The sequence below is a fragment of the Salmo salar genome, chromosome 07 (genome assembly GCF_965601325.2).
Source record: "Salmo salar chromosome 07, fSalSal1, whole genome shotgun sequence".
Classification (NCBI taxonomy): Eukaryota; Metazoa; Chordata; class Actinopteri; order Salmoniformes; family Salmonidae; genus Salmo; species Salmo salar.
The window spans coordinates 51876578-51902635 of NC_138297.1; the positions used below are offsets into that span (position 1 = coordinate 51876578).

The following is a 26058-nucleotide window of genomic DNA, read 5'->3' on the forward strand; positions in this document are numbered from 1 at the left end:
CTTCAAGCACTATTTACATAACCTCTGACTCCTCTCGCAAAATGAAACATTCGCCTCAAAACAGTTTTACCTGTGTTCAAAATCAAACACTGCTCTCAAATCATAAACAAAGTGATCAAAATGATATACACTCTCAAGCAGTCAGTAAACAATACACCGAAAAATAGAAAACACATTGTTCAAAACATACAATTCTCAGGGAGAAGTACATTTTTAATCTAAAAAAAATGCATATTTTTCCGTCATTGTCTTTTGATGAACGGAAACATGTTCTATCATAGTAGCTCAAAATTGATCAGAAATTACTACTCTGCTTTGCTCTTTGCAATTTTGTTTTTTGTTCTTCCTCCTCCTTGTACCTTTATTTTTACAGTACTGTACCCTGCATCTCACAAACTTGTCCTTTGTCTCTGTGATACTGTAATTCTTGTTCTTTGTTGATATGAACCTGCAACCAGTCAAAATCTATTGAGCAGTCAGTACTGTTAATAAATGGAAAGCACAATGTTCAGGGCCATACAATTTGTCCATTGTACAGTATACAGCCTACAATGCACTGTACAGTTACATTATACAATACTAAAAGGGACAAAAATCAAAGGAGTAAACATGTGATCAATGTGCTTCTTCTTGTCTTTGGGCTGGGTCAGGCCAGAGCACTTCGTCGACATCACAAGCAATATTGTCCCTCCTGAGGCAACGGGGGAAGAAGCCTCTTGTGTGCCGTATCCAGCCCTGACATGATTCCTCACCTATATCACCACAGGCTAAATACATGGCTTGCAGCAGATTTACTCTGGTGTAGGGTTGTCTATCATACACTTTCCATCTCCAAGAGGAGAAAAACTCCTCAATCGGATTCAGGAAAGGCGAGTATGGAGGGAGGTATAAGTTCATAAACTGCCCATTGATGTTAAACCATTCCCTTACCTGAGCAGCTCAGTGGAAACTGACATTGTACCACACTATCACATAGGTGGGAATGGGATTCTCATTTAGCTCTTGACCCTGCTGCTCCTGAACCTGCTGCTCAAATAAAATATATCTTAGATTGGCAATAAATGTTAGAAGGTGCTGGGTGTTATATGGCCCGAGTGTAACATGGTGATGTAGAACACCATGGTTGCTGATAGCAGCACAGATTGTGACATTGCCACCTCGTTGACCAGGGACTTCAACAATGGCCCGCTGTCCAATCATGTTTCGGCCTCTCCTTCTCCTCTTTGTTAGATTGAAGCCTGCTTCATCGACAAAGATGAACTCATGGGGTCTGTTCAAGGATTCCAAGTCAAATATTGTCTATGTAGAAATACAATATACTGTATGTAGGATTTTGGAAGTCGTACAGAGACAGTGCTATTCTTTAGAGTACAATTAGGCCTACTGTATGCACTTCTGATTCACATACATTGTATGTATTGAAGAGTAATGTCATTCACATAGTATGTGTTAGTACTGTAGACAATCTGGATTACAGTAAATGTTTCTGAATGTACACTTACTTGCACATACTGAGCTTGCAGTTCTTTCACCCTTGGTGAGTTGCGCTCAAAAGGTACTCTGTATACTTGTTTCATTCGCATCCTGTTACGATGGAGGACACGGTCAATTGTGGAAATGCTCACACTGTCGATTCCCTGGAAGTGTGTGTTGTCTTGTATCACTCGTTCCTGGATTTCTCTGAGTCGTATTGCATTATCTTGAAGGACCATGCCAACTATAACGGCCTCTTGCTCCCGAGTGAATATAGCTGTCCTTCCACCTGCATGTGGCAGCCTTGCAATTCTACAAAAAGTAGTTGTGCAGTTACAAAACATATTCATGCAGTACAATACATACAGTGATTAACTTTACAAATGTCTATTGAAACAGCTGCATATAGTGTAGTACAGTAAATTTGCAATTACAAAAATACAGTAGTATACTGTACCTGTTCTCTTCTCTGAATGTCCTTACTATGGTGGACACAGAAAATCGGCTCAAATTGGGTTGCACTCTAAGTCCTGCTTCCCTCATTGTCAGTCCATGGACAAGAACATGGTCTATAACTGTTGCTCGAATTTCATCAGATATTTCCACTCTTTGTCTTCCTCTTCCTCTTCGTCCTCCTCTTCCTCTTTCTTGCCCTCCTCCTCCTCTTCCTCCTCGTCGCCCACCTCGCATACGCACTCGTCCTCGTCCTCTCACATTGTTTCTTCTATCCATTCTCAGACTTTCTCCTTCCCACCTTCAACAACCTGTTTGCTCTCTGAACTGGCTTATATTGGTTGTGTCGCATCATTTGAAACAGGTTAAATCAATTCTGAGTGGTTGTGTTCAATCAATGACATGTCTTCCCTATTTGTATTTGATTGTTGCCACTTGTGTTTACCAGTATGGATGACATGTGCATTAGAGTGCAGAATGTATTTTGAGAATGAGAACGTGTTTAGAGTTTTGCTGAAAAGTCTAAGTGAGATCTGCAAATTGGGTTTTACCATGTGGAATGGTTTAAGGTATTGACAACAGACTGCATAATTAGCTAAATGAGTCCAGGCAACTGAGAACTTTGTTCAGCCAATGGGTTTTAGTGTTTTAGCAATTGAGAAAAACTGTAAGCAGAACTATCCAGGGGCGGGGCCACAAAGTGCGTGAGGATGGTTGGGGGGTGGTCCTGAGGGGGGCTAGGCCCCCGTCCGGAAGTTGTAGAATTAAAATTTTTCAAACACCTGAAAGAGCTTTTTCCTGCAATCTAGAGCCATAATCATTATGCTTAATGTTATGTAAAAAAAATAATATTTATTTCTGTATATCTAAGCAGAAAAACCTCTTGAGCTGTCTGTATCCTCCTGACTGGTGGTTATTTTTTTAAATAAACTAAATATGCTTCTCTGCTAAAGTCTGGGTAAAAGATTGAAAGTCTACCAACCTTGCCAGCAGGCATGCCAGCTAAGGTACACTATATATACAAAAGTATGTGGACACCCCTTCAAATTAGTGGATTCGGCTATTTCAGCCACACTCGTTGCTGCCAGGTGAACAATATCGAGCACACAGCCATGCAATCTCCACAGACAAACATTGGCAGTAGAATGGCCTTACCAAAGAGCTGTGACATTTTTTTTCTCCCCAAGTTCGTGATATCCAATTGCGATCCAGTTTCATCGCTGCAACTCCCCAACGGGCTCGGGAGAGGCAAAGGTCGAGTATTGTGTCCTCCGAAACATAACCCGACAAACAGCGCTCCGCTTAACCCGGAAGCCAGCCACACCAATGTGTCAGAGGAAACACTGTTCACCTGACGACCGAAGTCAGCCTGCAGGCACCCGGCCAGCCACAAGGAGCCGCTAGAGTACGATGAGCCAAGTAAAGACTCCCGGCCAAACCCTTCCCTAACCCGGACGACACTGGGCCAATTGTGCGCCACCCTATGGGACTCCCGGTCACGGCTGGTTGTGACACAGCCTGGGATCGAACCCGGGCGCGATGCGTGCGATGCAGTGCCTTAGACCGCTGTGCCACTCGGGAGGTCTGAGTTCAGTGACTTTCAACGTGGTACTGTCATAGGATGACACCTTTCCAACAAGTCAGTTCGTCAAGTTTCTGACCTGCTAGAGCTGCCCTGGTCAACTGTAAGTTCTGTTATTGTGAAGTGGAAACGTATAGGAGCAACAACGGCTCAGCCGCGAAGTAGTAGGCTACACAAGCTCACAGAACGGGAACGCCGAGAGCTGAGGTGCGTAGCGCATCAAAATTGTCGGTCCTTGGTTGCAACATTCACTACCGAGTTCCAAACTGCCTCTGGAAGCAACGTCAGCACAATAACTGTTTGTTGGGAGCTTCATGAAATGGGTTTCCATGACCGAGCAGCCAAGCATCGGGCTGGAGTGGTGTAAAGCTCGCCGTCATTGGACTCTGGAGCAGTTGAAACGTGTTCGCTTGGCGGATGCCAGGAGAACTCTACCTGCCTGAAAACAAAGTGCCAACTGTAAAGTTTGGTGGAGGTGGAATAATGGTCTGGGGCTGTTTTTCATGGTTCAGGCTAGGCGCCTTAGTTCCAGTGAAGGGAAATCTTAATGCTACAGCATACAATGACATTCTAGACAATTCTGCGCTTCCAACTTTATGGCAATAGTTTGGGGGAAGGCCCTTTCCTGTTTCAGCATGACAATGCCCCCGTGTACAAAGCGAGGTCCATACAGAAATGGTTTGTCGAGATCGGTGTGGAAGAACTTGACTGGCCTACACAGAGCCCTGACCTCAACCCCATCAAACACCTTTGGGATGAATTGGAACGCTGCCTGCGAGCCAGGCCTAATTGCCAAACATCAGTGCCCAACCTCACTAATGCTCTTGTGGCTGAATGGAAGCAAGTCCCCACAGCAATGTTCCAACATCTAGTGGAAAGCCTTCCCAGAAGAGTGGAGGCTGTTATAGCATATTAATGCTGTGGAGGCTGTTATAGCATATTCATTTTCGAATAAGATGTTCGATGAGCAGATGTCCACATACTTGGTCATGTAGTGTAGAACTATCTACTCTAACTTGACTGAGCCTGAAATGGCTTCTTAGTATCTAGTTATGAGGTTGGGAGAACCTATCTGGGCTAGCTAAAGCCAACTTCATAACTTTTATAGGTTGCTAGTAGTATTCCAGAGAAACAACAACAACAACACATTTACAACAACAAAATCGGTATTTTTTTTAAACAGGACAAATATGAGGGGGCACGTGCCCCCTATGGGCATGATGCCTCTGGAATTATCCCAAATGTTCTGAAATGTCTCAGTAAATTTACCTGACCAGTATGCAGAGAGAGACACTGCTTTTCAGGCTCTGCAACTGTAATCAGTTACATGTAGTTGTCAAATACAGAAAATACAGAAGCTTTTTACATTAGCATGTGACGTTCAGAACTAGCATACCCCCCGCAAACTTCCGGGGAATTCGCTAACATTTTACTAAATTACTCACGATAAACGTTCACAAAAAGCATAACAATTATTTTAAGAATTATAGATACAGACCTCCTCTATGCACTCGATATGTCCGATTTTAAAATAGCTTTTTGGTGAAAGCACATTTTGCAATATTCTAAGTACATAGCCCAGGCATCACGGGCTCGCTATTTAGACACCCGGCAAGGTTAGCACTCACCATAATCATATTTACTATTATAAAAGTTTCATTACCTTTTGTTGTCTTCGTCAGAATGCACACCCAGGACTGCTACTTCAATAACAAATGTTGGTTTGGTCCAAAATAATCCATCGTTATATCCGAATAGCGGCGTTTTGTTCGTGCGTTCCAGACACTATCCGAAATAGTAAAGAAGTGTCGCGCGCATGGCACAATTCGTGACAATAAAATTCTAAATATTCCATTACCGTACTTCGAAGCATGTCAACCGCTGTTTAAAATACATTTTTACGACATTTTTCTCGTAGAAAAGCGATAATATTCCGACAGGGAATCTCCTTTTCGGCAAACAGAGGAAAAAATCCCAAAGGCGGGGGCGGTCGGGGTCACGAGCATAAGCCCAGTGTCCCTTGATCGGCCACTTGAGAAAGGCGATAATGTGTTTCAGCCTGGGGCTGGAATGACGACATTCTGTTTTTTCCCGGGCTCTGAGCGCCTATGGACGACGTGGGAAGTGTCACGTTAGAGCAGAGATCCTTAGTAAATGATAGAGATGGAAAAGAAGTTCAAGAAATGGTCAGACAGGCCACTTCCTGTAAAGGAATCTCTCAGGTTTTGACCTGCCATTTGAGTTCTGTTATACTCACAGACACCATTCAAACAGTTTTAGAAAATGTAGGGTGTTTTCTATCCATATGTAATAAGTATATGCATATTCTAGTTACTGGGTAGGAGTGGTAACCAGATTAAATCGGGTATGTTTTTTATCCAGCCGTGTCAATACTGCCCCCTAGCCCATGTCACACTGTAATTGTTTTAATAGGGGCACGTTTGAGAGGTGTCTAGGCATATTGGCTTGGGAAAAGAAAAAACACACACCGTCAATACAATGGTTGAACTTTAGAGCATCCCACATTTTGACATCCCACATTGCCCACTGCTGAAATATAAGCCTTATAAATCAGATTTCTATGCACCTCTCTCTTCTCTAGTCACAGTGATCGACGATGATATGCAGCAGGTGACGCCAAGGACCCTGGGAAATATTGTGGTGAGGTAAGCAAGCCGCATGGTCATGGCCACACCTCTGTGAACAGCTAGGTCATTCTGTTATACTGCCTCTGTCACCTGGAGTAGCAAATATTTCTGTCTCTGTATCAGGGATAAACACACAGGGAGATAGACTCACACACAGACACACACACACACACACACACACTCACTTTTAGAAACTTGAGCACAGTAAAAATAAGTCCTGTTTTATATCTGTTCAAATAGGAGAGTGAAATTGTTTTATGGAAAAAATGTACTTTGAATCGATCATACAATTTCTTTTTCTATCACCCAGGGCTACATGCAGCACCACCGTCTCCATACAGATAGGTCTCCACTGTAGTAGCTCCCTCAGGACCTGAGAGAGAAGTGTGTGTGTTGGGAGCTGATTGTGTGAGCCAGGTCACGGCGAGGGCACTTCAGTCCTTCCTCCCCATTGTGCTCTTATCAGTGAGCCTGTTACCTGGAAATCACTCCCATCTTCCATTCGCCACCTCATTGTTATTGCTGCCACTGTTTCTGCACCAACAAGGTGGATTACAATGGATTCAGCCCAAGCTGCTATGGAGCTTTTCATCAGAGAACAAATAGCCGCAACTCTTATAACCAACCCTTTTCTCTGTTTAAGAACTAACACCTTCAGCTCTGAGGTGAATTGATAAAGGAGAATCTCTCTTCCAGAGTCAAGATGGGAGGCATCAAAAGTCTTTTCTTATAGTGCATTGTGTAAATTAACCTTAGGCATTGTTATTGCCTTTGGGTGGCGAGGATCTCATGCGCTAAGAAAAAGCATTAGTGCCCTAATTGAATTTGGTTTGTTTTGTTGCTTCAGATGCTGTTTTGTGCCTGTGTGTGGAAGAGCATTCAAAAAAAGGTGACAGCCTCATTAGGATATAAATGCAGGCAGTTGAACCATGGAACATTATTAGGTCTTGGTTTGTTCAGAGCAATACCAGGGGTGCCCTAGATCTGGCTGCAGTCAAAGAGACAGGGAAAGCTTCTATACTCTCACCAACAGTACAGCCTTTAAAAAAAAATCTATTCCAATTTTGTTCAAAGGTTATTTGTTCTTAATGCAACTACACTACACAAACAGGCTGCTTCGTAAATGGGTGTGATGCAGACAGGGCTTGAACTTGGATGACCCTCCTCAAGAACAGTTGGAGGTGAACGAGAGTGACCCTGGGTAAACAAAGGCTCAGATACTCAGTCACCCTATACCTGTGTGTGTGTGTGTGTGTGTGTGTGTGTGTGTGTGTGTGTGTGTGTGTGTGTGTGTGTGTGTGTGTGTGTGTGTGTGTGTGTGTGTGTGTTGACACAGAGGGTCAGGTCCAGCAGACACTGGGCTCCATGTCTGAACCCACTAAGGTGTAGTGTAATAGTATCCACTACCTCAGCCCCCCAGCTCTTTTATAAACCTTATAGACTGACAGGCTTGTCTTTCTAATTTAGACACTTGCTAAACCCAAAGTATTATACAGGTTTAGATATCCTAGAGTATCTTGTCTCGCCATAGAAAAACAGTGCCTTAGACATCTTGATGCTGGGGGGGGGGGTTATTGGCTTCATGGGTAAGAGAAGAGTATGGCTCATTCTTCCCTCTGTGCCACTGTAATAGTTATCATCCGTGATTTGCTTGGGGATCCATCTGTCCCACGGTGTCACCTCACTCACTCCTGCTGTCTGTTGCGAGTCAGACACCTGTCTCTCTCTCTCACCCACACACACCCCCTCTGTCTCTCTCTCTCACCCACACACACCCCCTCTGTCTCTCCTCTCCTCCAGGCTGCCACTACCACCAGGAGCAGCCTTGTCTCTGTGGCAGAACCAGGAGCTTTTCAAGGAGCTCTACTTCACGGTTCCCTGTCGGTGATCTCACCTTAGACCTTAGATTCACCACGTTACTGTGGTTGGTTGGTTGGTAGGTAGGTAGATAGGTAGGGTGTGTGTGTGTGTGTGTGTGTGTGTGTGTGTGTGTGTGTGTGTGTGTGTGTGTGTGTGTGTGTGTGTGTGTGTGTGTGTGTGTGTGTGTGTGTGTTCACTGCTTTGGATTTGTCACATACTTACCAATATGCATAATGACTTTGGATTCTAGATTGAAACTTTAATAACCATGTAAATCATGGGACAGGTAGGTGGGTGATTTTTTTGCTAGCCAGTGATGCCATCTAGTGGTTCAAATGTACTGTATGATTATACACTGTGAGCACGAAACATTAGGAACACATGCTCTTTCCATGACACAGACTGACCAGGTGAATCCAGGTGAAAGTTATGATCCCTGATTGATGTCACTTGTTTAAAAGCCACTTCAATCAGTGTAGATGAAGGGGAGGATACAGGTTAAAGAGTAATTTTACAGCCTTGAGACAATTAAGACATGGACTGTGTATGTGTACCATTCAGAGGGTGAATGGGCAAGACAATTTAAGTGCCTTTGAATGGGGTATGGTAGTAGGTGCCGGTTTGAGTGTGTCAAGAACTGCAACGCTGCTGGATGGTCCACTACCCAAAGGACATCCAACCAACTTGACACAACTGTGGGAAGCATTAGAGTCAACATGGGCCAGCATCCCTGTGGAACGCTTTCGACACCTTGTAGAATCCATGGCCCGATGAATTTAGGCTGTTCTGAGGGCAACTCAATATCAGGAAGGTGTTCCCAATGTTTTGTACACTCAGTGTAGATAACAGAACAAAAACACACTAGAGTGATCTACACTAGAGTGGTGATTTTATCTGAATGTCAGTCATTACCTGCTCTTTTACCTTAGGGTTTCTATGACACCATGGACACAGGCTACGTGGATGAGGAGGGTTTCCTGTACATCATGTCTCGCTATGAGGATGTCATCAACGTGGCGGGCCACATGCCGGCGGCAGGGGCACTGGAAGAGGTTTGAGTGGAGAGACTAATAGGTCCAGATTGCATGGATATGAATCTACCTGTTAACAGGTTATTCCCTTTTGTTTTGGTGTCTGTGTCAGCCACACGGTGGAGACACATAGCTAATAACTGGAGTAGAAATGTCAATAGGGAAAAAGGTTTCTCCATGTAACCTGACCAGAAATGTTTTAACATCTCTGAGTGTTACAATACCTAAACATCAGACTGTTGCCATGGTTACTCCATGGATTTTCAGTCTGACCAAAGTCACCCTAAAAAAGACTCAATAGTCTCTGCAAGCCAGAATGTTGAATGAAATGCTATTTACGGTTACTTTCCAGGTTGTACATGCTGTTGGTCCTGTTGGAGGTGGAGATAGGGTATCCACAGGAAAGTGTTGTTTGCCCGGCGCCTTTAGGGTCTGTCGCTTGTATTTTCAATCTCATTTCCTCACAATCAGCTGAAAGTGTTTGCCGTTTGGTCTGTGGTTCTGTTAGGCTCTGCCATATTGTGCAAGTGTTTGTCACCTGCGAATTGCATCAGTATTGAAAATAAAAACCAGAAGTTCAAACCGATATACAGACCACTGTATTGAAGGTTGGGTTGATAACACTTCCCTGTCACAGGAGGTTGGTGGCACCTTAATTGGGGAGGATGGGCTCGTGGTAATGGCTGGAGCGGAATTCGTGGAATGGTATCAAATACAGCAAACATGGTTTCCATGTGTTTGATGCCATTCCATTTGCTCCGTTCCAGACATTATTGTGAGCCGTCCTCCCCTCAGCAGCCTCCACTGTTCCCTGTGAATATGTTGTATCAGATTACCTCCGACATAGGAACAAAACCGGCGGACAACAGGTAAAATAAGTTGAAATGAAGTTTGTTCAACATTCTGACGTGTAATGGGACTGTTTTCGGGAATGCTGTGTGTAAGTCTTTCACTTTCGGATTCTAAAAGAGGCTATGTGTGTTCCAGTCTGTCCTGCTGCACCCCGGGGTGGTGGACTGTGCTGTGGTGGGTCTGGAGGACTCCCTGAAGAGTCACGTCCCCCTGGCTCTGTGTGTTCTCAAAAACGGTAAGAGACACAGTGACCCAGAGAGATAGAGGATAAAGGTCCATTTAATGGAGCAATTTGGGGATCCAACATTCCTGTGACTGTGGGGTTATAGAAAGTCAAACATCTTTGTATGTGTGTCTGTCTCAGACCTAAAGAAGAACCAGGGAGATGTGGTGAAGGAGATGGTGAGCCTGGTCAGAGAGACCATCGGACCAGTGGCTGCTTTCAGGAAGGTGCTGATTGTCAGAGGTCTCCCCAAGACCGGTTCTGGGAAGATCCCCCGCTCCTCCCTGGCAAACCTGGTCAACGGGAAGCCATACACAGTAACTCACCACACATTCACCCACCATGTCAGTGCTTGTCAATTCTGTACTTGGATTGAAGTCAACAACAATTTTTTGTAGCATATTAGAATCTGAGGCATTCAGGCACACTTTGAGGAATGGCTGCATATTAATAAATAAAAACGTTTTTTTGGTTCTGGAAGACAAAGGGGCAATTATTCACCAATAATAGCACTGGATTATTATTCCTGTACAGCTGCCAATTATTTGGCGAGTTGGTGTTGGATCAATTTAATTCTTACCGACAAATTGAATAAAAGTTTGAGGATTATATGAAAGATGAAATTCACTTACGATGTAATAAGATTTAAACAGAAATGGAAAGAATATTGCTACTACTAGTAGTATGGAAGACTATGTCTATCTCCACAGATATCCCCTACCATTGAGGACCCAGATGGGTACAAGGATATTGAGAAGATGGCAAAACAGGAGCTGAGACACGCTGGACAGTGACTCTCTAACCTCCTGCTCTAACCCTCCAACTGGGCTGCAGACATTGCAGTCTACCATGAAGGGTGGACTAAAACTGTTCTTCTGACTAGACAGAAAACAGGCAGGTCGCACAAGCTGTATGTACTTTAGCCAACTCCTCTGACTTTCGTTGGCGTGACAACGAACATGGCACAACAGGAGTTGACTGTAGCACAAGCAGGTTTGAAAACCGGTCACTGTGTATCTTCACTATTCCACGGACACTCCCAATTGTAGACTTAAGAGTTGCGCCGTCTAACATTACCCAAAGGGGACAGTCATTCTGAGAGATGGGTGTCACTACCTCTGTGTGGGGGTGACATTGAATAGCCAGGACAAGAAATGACATGAAATATCTTGGTGGTATGTACTGTAGACCTTGAACAGTGGTTAACAATCTTGTGAAAATGTGCAGTATATTTACTACTGTGAATTAAAATGTGAAAAAAACTTGGTATAGCTATACTCTGAGTAAGGCCTAGATTAAATCAGATCAAGTGTTAACCGGCGATAGCGACATAACTTCGTTGAAGCAGCCAAATTGGTGAGAAGCTGCTCTTGATCATTGTCACAAAGCCACACCCATCCCACTCGAGTTAGAAGTTCAGAACGAGAAAGTAGGCTATATAGAAATAATTACGCTAAAATTGAAAAACATTCAAATAAAATAGAGGATTTCTATCAGCCTAATCAAGGTGTAGATTACATCTCACATTCCAGTGTTCGAACTTGTAAACAAGGCTGCATGGTATTTCTCTTAATGCGACTTGCAGCCAATGGCAATGTCCACTTTAGGTATAACGCCAGGAGCTGCTTGTGCATTTAACAGCTCTAACTCAGTTTCACCTCCGACTCCACCAAAACAGCCGCTATGCAGTTTAAAGCTTGTTTGTCATATCCTCATGGTGTTACCAGTAATGGGTACCAATATCAAAGATAGGCAGAAACTGCCTCGCCAATAGAAATCCCAGATCCCACTTTGTAGACGAGCTGGTCTAATGGCTGTGTCGCGCCGAACTGCGCATGTGCAAGCGTCAAATCAAAGGCAGTGGAGGTGTTCAATAAATGGACCTGGGGCTTCCCCACCTGGACCTGATATGCATAAATAATAAAACAAATTATAGAGACCATTACAAACGGACCAGAGGACAACTAGATCCGTTACATATAGACCTGGTCGGATCCAGACCCGATCCGAGTGAGGGAACCAGCAGAAGTCATTTTTTAAGCTACTTTATTAACACGAGCTGATAAAGTGCGAGAGAGGTGCTGCTCAAGCATGCGGGGGAGGGGCTGTAATGTGAGCGAGTGACACTAGGGGGAGGGAGAGAGTAGAGACAGCAACCAACAAACCAACCCGCGCTATAATAGACTAATAGCTACCATAGCTAGGTTATTGATCATCAAATATAATTACGTAGTATCTACATGTCTTGGACTGCATCAAACCGGGAGAAGGTAGTTAAAACCTGTTGAGGCTTGAATCCCGTTAGCGGGATCGATATGACGACAGTCAGTGAAAGTGCAGGGCAGCAAATTCAAAACAACAAAAATCTCATAATTACAATTTCTCAAACATACAAGTATTAAATACCATTTTAAAGATAAGAGTCTCCTTAATCCAACCACAGTGTCCGATTTCAAAAAGGCTTTACGGTGGAAGCATAATATTAGATTGTGTTAGGACAGCGCCTAAACATGAAAAACCACACAGCCATTTTCCAAGAAAGGAGAGGCGTCACAAAAACCAGAAATACAGCTAAAATTAATCACTAACCTTTGATGATCTTCATCAGATGACACTCCCAGGACTCAATGTTACAAAATACATGTATGTTTTGTTCGATAAAGTTCATATTTATATCCATAAACCCCATTTTACATTGGCGCATGATGTTCAGAAAATGTATTCCCACCAAAACATCCGGTGAATGAGCACATCAATTTACAAAAATACTCATCATAAACGTTGATAAAATTTACAACAGTTATTGAAAGAATTATAGATACACTTCTTCTTAATGCAACCGCTGTGTCAGATTTTAAAATAGCTTTATGGCGAAAGCACATTTTTCAATATTCTGAGTACAGAGTTCAGCCATCAAAGCAAGCTATACAGTTACCCGCCAAGTTCTGGAGTCAACTAAACTCAGAATTTGTATTATAAATCTTCCCTTACCTTTGCTGATCTTTGTCGGAATGCACTCCCAGGACTCCCACAAGAAAGGTTATTTTTGTTCGAAAAACTCCATATTTATGTCCAAATACCTCCGTTTTGTTTGCGCGTTCAGATCACTAATCCAAAGGCATAACGCGTGAGCGTAAAACCAGAGACAAAAAGTCAAATAGTTCCATTACCGTTCGTATAAACATGTGAAATGATGTTTACAATCAATCCTTAGGGTCTTTTTAACATAAAACTTCGATAATATTCCAACCGGACAATAGCGTATTCATTACAGAGGAAAAAGAAGGAGCGGCGCGCAGTAAACAACTCACTGGTCCCAGGTAGTCCACTGATTGACTAAGCTCCTATTCTCTGCCCAGTAACAGTAGAAGGATGAAACAAGTTTCTAAAGGCTGTTGACAGCCAATGGAAGCCTTAGGAAGTGCAAAATGACCCCACAGAGACTGTAGTTTGAATAGGGATTAGATAGAAAAACTACAAGTCACCTCCTGGTTGGATTTTTTTTTTGCCATATGAGTTCTGTTATACTCACAGACATCATTCAAACAGTTTTAGAAACTTCAGAGTGTTTTCTATCCAAATCTACTAATAATATGCATAGCTTACTTTCTGGGAGTGAGTAGCAGGCAGTTTACTCTGGGCACGTCAGTCATCCAAGCTACTCAATACTGCCACCATCCATAAGAAGTTTTAAGATAGCAAACATTAGCTACCTAGGCTAACTGAGGCTGCAGTGCATGCGCTTCTTCATTCTACAATTACTAATAACTCCATACAGAAGCCGCCTGCCTATCTGTAGGCCCTTGGTCGTTGTAGCCTATCCTTTAACTTTTAATTCCATATTCCATTGATTTAGATATCTCCTAACTTTTGCCACACACGAAATGAGGCTCTGAGTGTAGCCTATTGCCACTTTGATGACAACAACAAGCTCCAATCTCGTGAAAAGCAAGAGCAGCAGCATACATCATATAATGTATTGCTCTCTCTACTGCAGCAGTCGTGTTCGGATCTGTTATACAGTTTCTTGCTCTCTCTACTGCAGCAGTCGAGTTCGGCTCTGTACAGGCCCTTCTAGACAAGTCAGGTAAAATTACAATCATATCAGATCCGACCCAGACACGTGACATTACTTCGAAACCTGGATCCGGACACTCAGGTCCCGAATAGGGTCTCGGTACTGTGATTCGGGTACGGGTGGATCCGTGGACCTCTAAAAGGCAGTCCTTCGATATAAAGTTGTTTTTGATGAAAACGTGTCAGTTTGTCACTTTCATGAGGTCGTAATAATAATTTCAGCTTCTTAAGACATTGTCTCGAATCTAGGGTTTGCTTTTAGATTTCGAGAAAGTTAACTAAGGACGCATTTTCACTTCTCCCATTAACTTCTCAAACCCTGGTCTGGTCTGCCGAATTTGTTTCGCAAGCATTCCCAGAAGACTCGCAATGTTACGCCTCTGGGTTTAGAAACTCTGTGCCAATATTGTTCAAATAGCAATCATGCATTGTGTTAATTATTTATAGAAGCGACATCTCCATTGGCAAAAAAAAGTTTAAGGATGGGTCTCACAGAATCTCAGTTGAAAGTGATTTTAAAGGTCCAATGCTGCCTTTTTGAAAAATGTCTGGGTAAAAGTTAAGTGCCTTACTGTGATTCATCTCAATTAAAATGGTCAAAAAGAAACAAAAATAGTTCCTTAGCAAAGAGACTGTCTGGGAGTGGTCTGAGTGAGGGGTCTAACTGGACGGGCCTAATAGGAGGGATGTGTTTATGTAACCTGAAAACTTTCGGTTATTGGCAGAGAGGTTTGAAACTCTTTGTTATTGGTCTATTGAAGGCCCAGTGCAGTCAAAAACGTGATTTTTCTGTGTTTTATATTTCCACACTATGAGGTTGGAATAATTTGAAAATGATAATGCCCTTTTAGTGTAAGAGCTGTTTGAAAAGACTGCCTGAAATGTCATCCTGTTTTGGTGGGATGGAGTTTTGGCCTGCCAGGCAGTAAATTACTTTATAGATCAATAAGAGTGTTCTAAACTTCTCTGCCAATAACAACATCCCATCCCCACTCAGACCACTCCCAGACAGTCCTAGCAAAAGTCTTGCTTGAGAAATTGCTTTTTGCTAAGGTATTTTTGTTTCTTTTTGATTGAAAACAATTACGATAAGGTACTTTATTGTTAACCAGAAATGATTTGATATTAAGATTTTTAAAAAGGCTGCATTTGACTTGTAAGCAATTTGGGTCCAGGAAAACATCTGAGCCCTGGGTGTATTCGGGTACGTTAAACACTGAACATTGTAGTTAGAAATAGACTGAATAGAGCTGTCACGATTCCCTATTCCATCTGATAGACAATCATTTTTGTTCTACACAATACATTTCTATCTGAACATTCTGTTACGTTATTGTAACGGCTGTCTGGAAGAGGGAACCAAGGTGCAGCAGAGGATGTGTTCATCAGAATTTTAATTAAAAAAAACAAGAGAACACTACAAACTGAACAAAAACGACAGCAAACAGTCCTGTCAGGAAAATACTCTAAACAGAAACAATTACCCACAAAACCCAAAGGAAAAACATGCTCCTTATGTGTGACTCCCAATCAGCAGCAACGAGCTTCAGCTGTGCCTGATTGGGAGCCACACACATGGCCCAAAACAAAGAAATACCAAAACATAGAAAAAGGAACATAGAACGCCCACGCAATGTAACACCCTGGCCTAACCAAAATAAAGAACAAAAAACCCCTCTCTATGGCCAGGGCGTTACAGTACCCCCCCCCCCCCCCCCCCCCCCCCCAAAGGTGCGGACTCCGGCCGCAAAACCTGACTCTGAAGGGGAGGGTCCAGGTGGGCCTTCTTACGGCGGCGGCTCAGGTGCGGGACGTGGCCTCTGCTCCACCCTTGACGTCGCCCTCTTATGTGGCGCACCTGGCCGCGCCGAAGGTCTGGTGGGCGACGCTGACTGCGCCCGGCTGGCGGGCGGCGATGGCTGCGCCCGGCTGGCGGGCGACCCTGGTTGCGCCCGGCTATGGTTGCGCCCGGCTGGCGGGCGACCCTGGTTGCGCCCGGCTGGCGGGCGGCGATGGTTGCGCCCGGCTGGCGGGCGGCGATGGTTGCGCCCGGCTGGCGGGCGTCCCTGGCGGCTCCGACGGCACTGACCCAGGATTCACCAGGCTGGGGAGACATGATGGATGCCTGGCCCTAGGCGTAGGCACAGGACTCACCGGGCTGGCGGGCGTCCCTGGCCACTCTGGCAGTTCAGGGCAGTCTGGCAGTTCAGCGCAGTCTGGCCGCTCCGGCAGTTCAGCGCAGTCTGGCCGCTCCGGCAGTTCAGCGCAGTCTGGCCGCTCCGGCAGTTCAGCGCAGTCTGGCCGCTCTGGCGACTGTTGACTGGCGGGCAGCTCTGGCGACTGTTGACTGGCGGGCAGCTCTGACGACTGTTGACTGGCGGGCAGCTCTGACGACTGTTGACTGGCGGGCAGCTCTGACGACTGTTGACTGGCGGGCAGCTCTGACGACTGTTGACTGGCGGGCAGCTCTGACGACTGTTGACTGGCGGGCAGCTCTGACGACTGTTGACTGGCGAGCAGCTCTGGACAGGTGAGACCCACTGGAGGCCTAGTCCTGGGAGGTGGCACAGGACGGACCAGGATGGGGAGACCCACTGGAGGCCTAGTCCTGGGAGGTGGCACAGGATGGACCAGGATGGGGAGACCCACTGGAGGCCTAGTCCTGGGAGGTGGCACAGGATGGACCAGAATGGGGAGACCCACTGGAGGCCTGGTCCGAGGAGGAGGCACAGGATAAACCGGGCTGTGGGGGAGCACTGGAGTTCTGGTACGGACACTCTTTACCCACACTCCAGGCTGAATGCCCACTTTGGCCCAGCTCGGGCGGAGAGCAGGCATTGGGCGAACTGGACCCTCCCAGCGCTCTGGAGACACAGTGCGCAACGCCGGCGCAGGATAACCTGGACCGAGGAGGCGCACTGGAGACCAGACGCGCTGAGCTGGCACCATCCGCCCTGGCTCGATGCCTGCACTCGCATGGCACTTGCGGGGGGCTGGTATGTAGCGCACCGGGCTTTGAACGCGCACTGGGGACACCGTGCGCTCCACAGCATAACACGGTGTCTTACCAGTACCACGCTGCTTCCGGTAAGCACGGGGAGTTGGCTTAGGTCTACCACCTGACTCTGCCAATCTCCCCGTGTGCCCCCCCCCCAAAAAATTGTGGGGCTGCCTCCCGTGTCCGTTGCGCTCCCTTGCCTCGTACCAGCGCCTCTCAGCTCTCGCCGCCTCGATCTCCCACTGCGGGCGGCGATACTCCCCAGCTTGAGCCCATGGTTCACCTTCGTCCAGTAATTCCTCCCATCTCCAGGAATCCTGAACGATCCTCTCCATCTTCTCCAAAGTCCATGAGTCCTTCTCCTGGTGCCTCTCCTTCCTCTGCTGCTTGGTCCGTTTTCGGTGGGTAATTCTGTAACGGCTGTCTGGAAGAGGGAACCAAGGTGCAGCAGAGGATGTGTTCATCATTAGAATTTTAATTAAAAAAAACAAGAGAACACTACAAACTGAACAAAAACGACAGCAAACAGTCCTGTTAGGAAAATACTCTAAACAGAAACAATTACCCACAAAACCCAAAAGAAAAACATGCTCCTTATGTGTGACTCCCAATCAGCAGCAACGAGCTTCAGCTGTGCCTGATTGGGAGCCACACACATGGCCCAAAACAAAGAAATACCAAAACATAGAAAAAGGAACATAGAACGCCCACCCAATGTAACACCCTGGCCTAACCAAAATAAAGAACAAAAAACCCCTCTCTATGGCCTGGGCGTTACAGTTATGTCCTCCTGAAAAGGCCCCTGCAGTTGCTGGAAGGGTCTCCCACCTCATCTTAGCTTCAGTTTGGGTTCAATCCTCATGCTGCCAACATTTTAACACAATTACTAAAGCTTACTTTATACCTACTTACAGACTTCAACAAACTCCAACCGTACAAATCAAAATCCTTTCATATTACTATGATAACATAACCATTTAGCAGTCAACGGAATATCGCTCAAAGCACTAATGATGCCAGAACTGAGCTCTGGAGTGGATATTCCACATCCTGCATCTATCATCCAATCTACCTTGTTGATAAATTGATATGTTAATAATGTGTTTTCCCATATATATATATATATATATATATATATAAAATTGTATTTATTTATTTGGGGGGGGGGGGGAATCCCAGCCCCCGGTAGGCCATCATTGTAAATAAGAATTTGTTCTTATCGGACTTGCCTAGTTAAATAGAATAATTGTCATGTTTATTTTATATCTTATAGTTTAATATGAATTAACTCTTCATACTAGAGCTCTGAAGTGAAGCAATGAGTGAAAAAAATTTCATTTCAACGGCTACTTCACTGACAGTATTTTTTTATTGGCAATGAAAATTTGTTTGATCACCACTTAGTTTTGACCAAAATACAATTAGCAATGAATAAAAAATGGACACAAAATAAAATGATTCTTAGTTTGTGCAAATCGAGGATGTAAAAATCAACAAAAAAGTCAAACTTGATCGAGTACTCCAGCAGAAATAACTCAAAGACAGGTAGGAGGGCTGTACAATAGGTTTCCCTGGCAACTCAGACAAAAACAAAGAGTTAACAGTTACACCAATGTCACAGCAAGCAACAGGTTTGTCATTAAAATTCACCTCACTTCGACATGTTCATATACACTCTACGCACACTGAGTTAAGCAGTCTGTCTTTCAGTTATTTCTCAGCGATGCTGAGTCGGGACCAACGGCAAAATAAAAAAAGTCCAGCTTGAGTTTCTTCATGTATGGCTTTATGGTCAAGGTACTGCAGGTGAGTGAGATCATCTGATGAAGAGTGTTCCTGCTGTTAGTTGATCTCTGAGCTGAGTAGCTTCAGAGTGGAGTCTATCTTTTAGTCTGTGGCTGTAGTCCACAGTTTCTGTGGTTGTATCAAAGTGCTTGTCACATCATCAGTAGACGTCACAGTGCGTTTCTGTGTCCTCCTCCCAGAATGCTTTGCTATGAGATGGGCTCCGTCATGATTGTGAGATGAGGGGCTGTGGCTGGTGACTCAGATACATGGGACTGTACACGCCACTAGAGGGAAGGCTTTTCCAGCTGGGCGGAGGGAAGGGGGGGGTCACATGGCGACCAGATGGACAGTCTCTCCAAGGTGAAAACACACATTTATCGGCACAATGGAAAATAACTATGTACAAAATGGTCTCTCGGGGAATGATGGAGCAATATTCAAAGAGCAGCATAGTTTAACCAAGGTCATGGACTTGAAATGGGAAGGGGGGGTTTATTTGCACAAACTCTGAATATCTTTTCTTTTTTTGTAATATAGATGTGTATATATTTATATATATTTAAAAAAAACAACTCATATTTATATTAATTTACAGATAACCTACACATCTCCTGGTAGAAGAAATACACAGTACATTATGCTTCAACAAGTTATTGTACATGTAAAAGGTAGAAACGGTGACAACAGGACAGACTGAAGGAAAGTAGCACCGGCAGCTACTGCCCAGGTTTCAGGGGGCCTTGACTTGTAAGTGCAGAGGGGGGCGGCTTGGCAGGAGGCACCCCTCGCTGCTGTCCCCCCCCCCCCCTCTCTTTTTGGGGGTAGGGTGGGTGGGAGGTTAGGTAGGGGGTTGCTTCTTGGCAGTGCGTCTCATCAGAATGTTTGTTCCAGGCAGGATGACCCGTCCAGCAGCTCCAAGGTACAGTAAGACCTTCTCTACATACAGTATCTGGACCTGAAAGAGGAGGTAGGGTTTAATTACACTGTGAAGCTTTATCCACAGTCACAGTGCAGTTGTCATGAACATGGATTTGATCATATGGGAATTATTGTTGACATTACTAATTGTGTAACATTATCTCATTTGAGACAGATTCATGTAGCTGCCATATATCTCTCTACCTTGGCATTCAGGGGTATTCATGTATTTATTAGGGATCCCCATTAGTTCCTGCCAAGGCAGCAGCTACTCTTCCTGGGGTCCAAACACATTAAGGCACTTACATCACACATAAAATAAAATATAAAACAGTACATCATATAACAGTATTAAACCACTACATATCTACAATACAAAATGTATAATACCGCCATACTACCTATGTGTGTCTCTTCACAGTCCCCACTGTTCCATAAGGTGTATTTTTATCTATTTTTATCTGTTTCTACTGCTTGCATCAGTTACCTGATGTGGAATAAAGTTCCATGTTTACTGTGGCTGTAGTTGTCTGTGCTGGACAGAGATTAAAGGAGGGACAACAGAGTGAGGCCGCCTCATGCTGCTGCCTTTGACTCCTATCATCTGATCATGAATGCCTGGACTAGAGTAGGGACTCTCCTCTCCAAGCAAACATGGTTATCTGTAAAGACAAGTTACCCTCTCACCCCGTTCCAATGTCTCACAGTCATTTGCTGTCCCTGAGCAGAACGACAGATGTAACAGAGAGGGAGAGTTTGTGCGTGAGCATGTGTCTATGCGCAACTGATAGGGATAATGTGTGTGACTTACAGCTTACAGTCTCTCTTCTCCTCCCTCAGCAGGAGTAGGTTCTCACTGTAGAGCTGTCCAGACGCTGCACTGCTAAAGGGCCAACTGTAGGGGGAGACAGAGACCCGTCAGTTAGTCACCTAGCTTCAACACCCAGAGTGGGCCCAGGGTCAGTAGATAATGCTATCCAACTTACTTTATGCCCATAACAACTGACACAGGATCAGCTCCCATTGCCCACTGTGAGAGGGACAAACAAATGAGAGAGACATACAAAACGGACTCTAAACCAGTTGATAAGGGCTAGGGGTACAGTAGACCATACTGTGGATACAACACTGCACACACACGCACCACACATGGGAAAGAGGTTAGTCAAAATGTCAGCTAGCAAAGCCAAGGCACATTGCATCGCACACTCAGAGGAGGAGTGCACGTGGCCATTTTGAGTGAATCACACCTCGTACAGGAACAAGTCTGTTAATGTCATCACCACCACAGACCAGGGCCCACAGATAGAGGCAGATACAGGAAGGCAGCTCGATTACACTGGGGACAGAGTGTTAGAGAAGAATTCTGGTCAAAACCTGCAATCGGATGTCAGCGACAGACTTACTTGTATCAGAAGTTGCGTCCATAATTCCGGAGTGAGTTCTGGCATATTGCAGCCTGCTGTACTACAGACCAGCTGTAACTCACTGGGCCACAATCACAGACGCAAGTTTCAATACATCTCTCGTCCCCTTGAAAACGTGAACATTTTGACCAGCATCCTCTTTTAACAACAGGGCGAGGAGTGACACAAACCGGCAACTGTAAAACATCCATCTTTTCTATCATAAATCTTTATTACAGGGCAACTAACGTAGCTCAACTAACATAGCTCAACTAACGTAGCTCAACTAACGTAGCTCAACTAACGTATCTCAACTAACGTAGCTCAACTAACGTATCTCAACTAACGTAGCTCAACTAACGTATCTCAACTAACGTAGCTCAACTAACGTAGCTCAACTAACGTAGCTCAACTAACGTATCTCAACTAACGTATCTCAACTAACGTAGCTCAACTAACGTAGCTCAACTAACGTAGCTCAACTAACGTATCTCAACTAACGTAGCTCAACTAACGTATCTCAACTAACGTAGCTCAACAACTAACGTAGCTCAACTAACGTAGCTCAACAACTAACGTAGCTCAACAACTAACGTAGCTCAACAACTAACGTAGCTCAACTAACGTAGCTCAACTAACGTAGCTCAACTAACATAGCTCAACTAACGTAGCTCAACTAACGTAGCTCAACTAACGTATCTCAACTAACGTACCTCAACTAACGTAGCTCAACTAACATAGCTCAACTAACGTAGCTCAACTAACGTAGCTCAACTAACGTAGCTCAACTAACGTAGCTCAACTAACATATCTCAACTAACATAGCTCAACTAACGTAGCTCAACTAACATATGTATAGGGGATTCATTGCTTTAACTTCAAGGGTGCAGCAGCAGAGGCTGCAACTACCAACTACTGTACTAATAACAGTAACCTGAGTAACAATTACTTGACACACAACATGTCTACTATAACAAACTGACAACCTTGACAAACAAATGGTCACCCTTGTAGTTGGCATCAGGGGCAGAACGAAACAGAGGAACAGAGCAGTAGAGGTAGAGAGAGAAGACAGTTGGAGAAGAGAGGAGGTACGGTAGGGTGGACAGCAGGAACCGGGGAGTTTTGGGGGGCGTAAAGGCACACAGGCCAACAACAGGCCACATGGTATAGCTCCAGTATATCTGACCTTGAAACCAGTCCAAATACATGTCGTCAGGACTGTCATCCAGCGCCTCATAGAGCACTGCACACAGAGCAGCATTCCCAGAGCAGAGAAAATACAGGTATAGTCAGCAACATGCTCCATCCACACACCGATAGACGAGAGAGAATGTGATGGGGAGAGAGCTCCAAGTAAAGAGAGAGGCAAGAGGACCCCCCCCAAACTCTAACACAGAAATGAAATGCATCCAGGTACAATCTTAATCCAATATATTTTGTGGCAGCTAGCCATGTTTGTAAGTGTTTGATGAGTGCAATTTTACCATGAAACTTGGCATTTTTAGCAATTCACATTCATCCATTCTAAGTTCCCTAAACTGAAGGCTCTAGTTTAATTGTTAGGTCTACTTTGTGGGGGTCTGTGGGGGAGCTCACCTTCGGGGGGTAGCCTACGGGAGTGTGAGCCGGTGGTGACGCGGAAGCCAGCGGGGAGGGTCTCTGCCGAGCCGGGCATCATACTGATCCCGTGGACGTCCCGCGGGGGGAACTGCCTCCTCCACGACGGCCCCCGGAGGTCATTATCTTCATACTGACGGACAGACACACAGACAGAGACAGGGACAGGTTAGGGATTGAGTTTAGAGATGGCAGCCATTATCTTATCACCAAATAAACTGGTCTGAGAACAGCTTGTGTCTGCATATACAGTAGTGTTTATAGTAGCTAACAAATATTACTAATTTCCCAAGGCCTTATATTTATAACTCAAACCAACACTAAGACAATATGAGAGACAAATGAGTGATGGGTGGATCGGGTGGGAAGTGGAAACTGAGGACAGGTCTGAGGTGCAGTGAGATGGTGGAAAACAGAGTAATGATTGACAACAAACCCAGGTGTGTGTGTCTATCTGCCACGGCCCATCACCCATGGTAACAGCAGGGCTAGCTGTCCGGGTGGCAGGAGTCACTCACCTCGTCCAGTCGTCTCTCAGTGCCCAGGGCTAGCAGGTTATTATATTCCCTCTCCAGAATCTGACGTGCCTGGGGAGAGGAAGGGTAAATAGGTCTTATTAGGTACATTTGAAATGGAAGTTGTAGGTCTCTGTATTTGGGTCTCCAGACGCTTTCAATCATTTTGATACCAAGCTAGAGTGCCAGACCAGTTGACCTACTGGTCTGGCACTCAGGGTATTATTAGACCTGTTTGAGATGGAAAGACTGAGAAATGAAAGATGTGTTTGAAGTGTACTTCTAATGATGATCCTCTAAATCATTTATTCTGTCCTGAAAATCAAAAAAAGAAACAATTGAAAACACTGTTTAATTTAACATCATAATTCACTTGCTTTTAAAGAGACAAGACTACGGACACGGACTCTTGGAATGAAGACGTTAATGTCTTCCTCTTATGGTATGGTTGCGCTAGTATATTATGCATAGCGCTCTTGTGGCGTGACTATGCAATAGCGTGATGCAGGGCAGAGGGATCTGACCTGAGTGCTTTGGTTGGGGATCTGGATGAGCAGCGCCAGGCTGGTGTGGTCAAAGTTGTCGTCGAGGGCGACCAGGGCCCCGTGCACGCCGCTCTCCAGCAGGATGTTGGCATAGTCCTTTAGGCCGATGCTCTGGACCCAGCGAATCACCCGCTCGTTGCTCCACACCAGCACGTCTGGGGCACACAGACATGTTATTACAGTAAACACAACATGGGTGTTTGGTCACAGACACAGAATATTTCCATGTCTGGTTACATGATGAAGAGAACTATATTTCACAATAGAATGCAATACATACTGTAAAGTAAGTGCGCTTCCACAAGTATTATTTGCCTTAGCAGATTACTAACGAGATTGTAATTAGACACTACTAGATATATTTTAGCTTAAAGGTCTTCATAATCGTTCCTTGATCAGTCTTTAAAGAAAAAAGTCCAGCCAAAAACGACATTTTGGTATTTGTTTCATTAGTCCATTGCTGACAGTCCCAAAATGTTATGCTTGTCACCAATCAACTTTTGAAGATACTGTATATAACTTAAAAAATACAGAAATCATCCCCATATGATGGATTTTGCATCATATGATCCTGCGTTTTGCATCATGATACTAAATGCATCATACGGGGATGATTTCTGTGTTTTGAAAGTTACATATCTTGAAAATTTGATTGCTGACAAGCAAAACATTTTGGGACTATGTCAACAATGGACTAATGAAACAAATACCAAAAGATAGTTTTTGGGTGGAATTTTCCTTTAAGTACCTCTCATTTCATGCTGGCTGTGCTCTCTGCGTCTCTCCAGCTCTTTCCTGTCATAGTTGAGCTTCTTCAGACCCATGATACCATACTGCAAACTCGTCCTACAGACATGGGAACATTAGAAAAGCCATTTTTAGAATGACAGACACAATAATATTTTGCACTTATTACCACAAAATGAGACTAAACACTAAACTTTCTGATCAAATCCTACATCATGCAGGAGGAGGGCAGGTGTACCTGTGAAAGCTGTCCACCATTTTGAGATGCACCCGGAGGTCCTTCTTGGTGAGGTGATCCAGCATGCGGGCATCCACCAGGCACTCCATGAAGTAGCTGCGGTACTGAGGTAGTCCTAGACTGGGCAACCACTCGTTCCCTATCCACTCATGGTTCATGTCACCATATGCTAGAGTCTGACAATAATGACAAGGAAACAATTACACACTGTAGCCCATTGTTCATCTGTAAATGATTTTGATGAAGTTTAAAAGTAGCCACATAGACAACTCTGGTGTGTGCCTAGTTAAACAAAGGTTAAATAAAAATAAAATAAAAATAAAATCATAAAACTAGAGTAGAGAGAACGCAAATCCTTTACCTGCGCCCAGCTCCCCTCCTCGGACTCCCCGGACCTCTGTCATTGGTCAGGCATGGAAAAGAAACAGTTGCAATATGCATGAGAACATAATAGCAACAGGTCACTGGACTTCATCTACAGTCCAATAGTCTCTACTTTAGCATCAGAGGCTCTTGACTTGCTCAAGTCAGAGCAAAGGCCTCAAAACGTACAGCAAAGTTCTCCCTCGCATATATTCCCCTAACAAACTATTCCAATCTAAAAGTAGAGCTCCATCTACTTTTAGTAGAGCTCCATCTAGATTTTTGATTTCCCTCCTTTAGCGTGAGAACTGAACTGGCCCCATGGGATAGTAACACAGTTATCCCTTTAGTCCTGGCCTGGGCTGAGCTGCTGCCAGATTACATTTGATTTGGAGACGGGCGCTGCTGCCACATTAGGCCAATCCAACCCCATTTGCACAAAACGCCTGGCACAAATGTGAGCCTTTTTTTCCGTGGTTCGCCCTCCGTACAATGGTACTGAGTTGGCTATTAGCCTCATTGTGCCTGACATGCAGGCTGTATTAGAGACAGGGAGAACAGTGGAACAAAGAATAACCTTTATGTTCAAGCTCAAAGACATCCATTATTACATGTACAGTATAGTACATAGCTGTCCGTGTCCTAGGGATTGACACGAATGACACCTGCAGTGACTAATAATCCTGCAAGCTTCAATCTTGAGACAGAACCAATTGGTTTT

At 44.6% G+C, this 26058-nt stretch overlaps 1 protein-coding gene and 1 pseudogene across 5 annotated transcripts in view; one reads left to right on the forward strand and one right to left on the reverse strand.

Annotated features, from left to right (window-relative positions):
- Nucleotides 1–10916, forward strand: part of LOC106609382 (acyl-CoA synthetase short-chain family member 3, mitochondrial-like) — a 55514-nt pseudogene extending 44598 nt beyond the window's left edge.
- Nucleotides 10917–18547: 7631 nt separating this feature from the next.
- Nucleotides 18548–26058, reverse strand: part of LOC106609381 (liprin-alpha-2) — a 206351-nt gene continuing 198840 nt past the window's right edge. For all 5 annotated transcript variants that reach the window (XM_045722136.2, XM_082977753.1, XM_082977752.1 and 2 more), the window contains 8 exons: nucleotides 25336–25371; nucleotides 24975–25150; nucleotides 24738–24835; nucleotides 23969–24144; nucleotides 23448–23516; nucleotides 22909–23062; nucleotides 20715–20798; nucleotides 18548–19940 (listed from right to left, as the gene is read on the reverse strand). In XM_045722136.2, coding sequence (XP_045578092.1) covers nucleotides 20740–20798; nucleotides 22909–23062; nucleotides 23448–23516; nucleotides 23969–24144; nucleotides 24738–24835; nucleotides 24975–25150; nucleotides 25336–25371 — 768 coding nt within the window. In that variant the 3' untranslated portion in view covers nucleotides 18548–19940; nucleotides 20715–20739. The remainder of the gene's footprint in view (nucleotides 19941–20714; nucleotides 20799–22908; nucleotides 23063–23447; nucleotides 23517–23968; nucleotides 24145–24737; nucleotides 24836–24974; nucleotides 25151–25335; nucleotides 25372–26058) is intronic.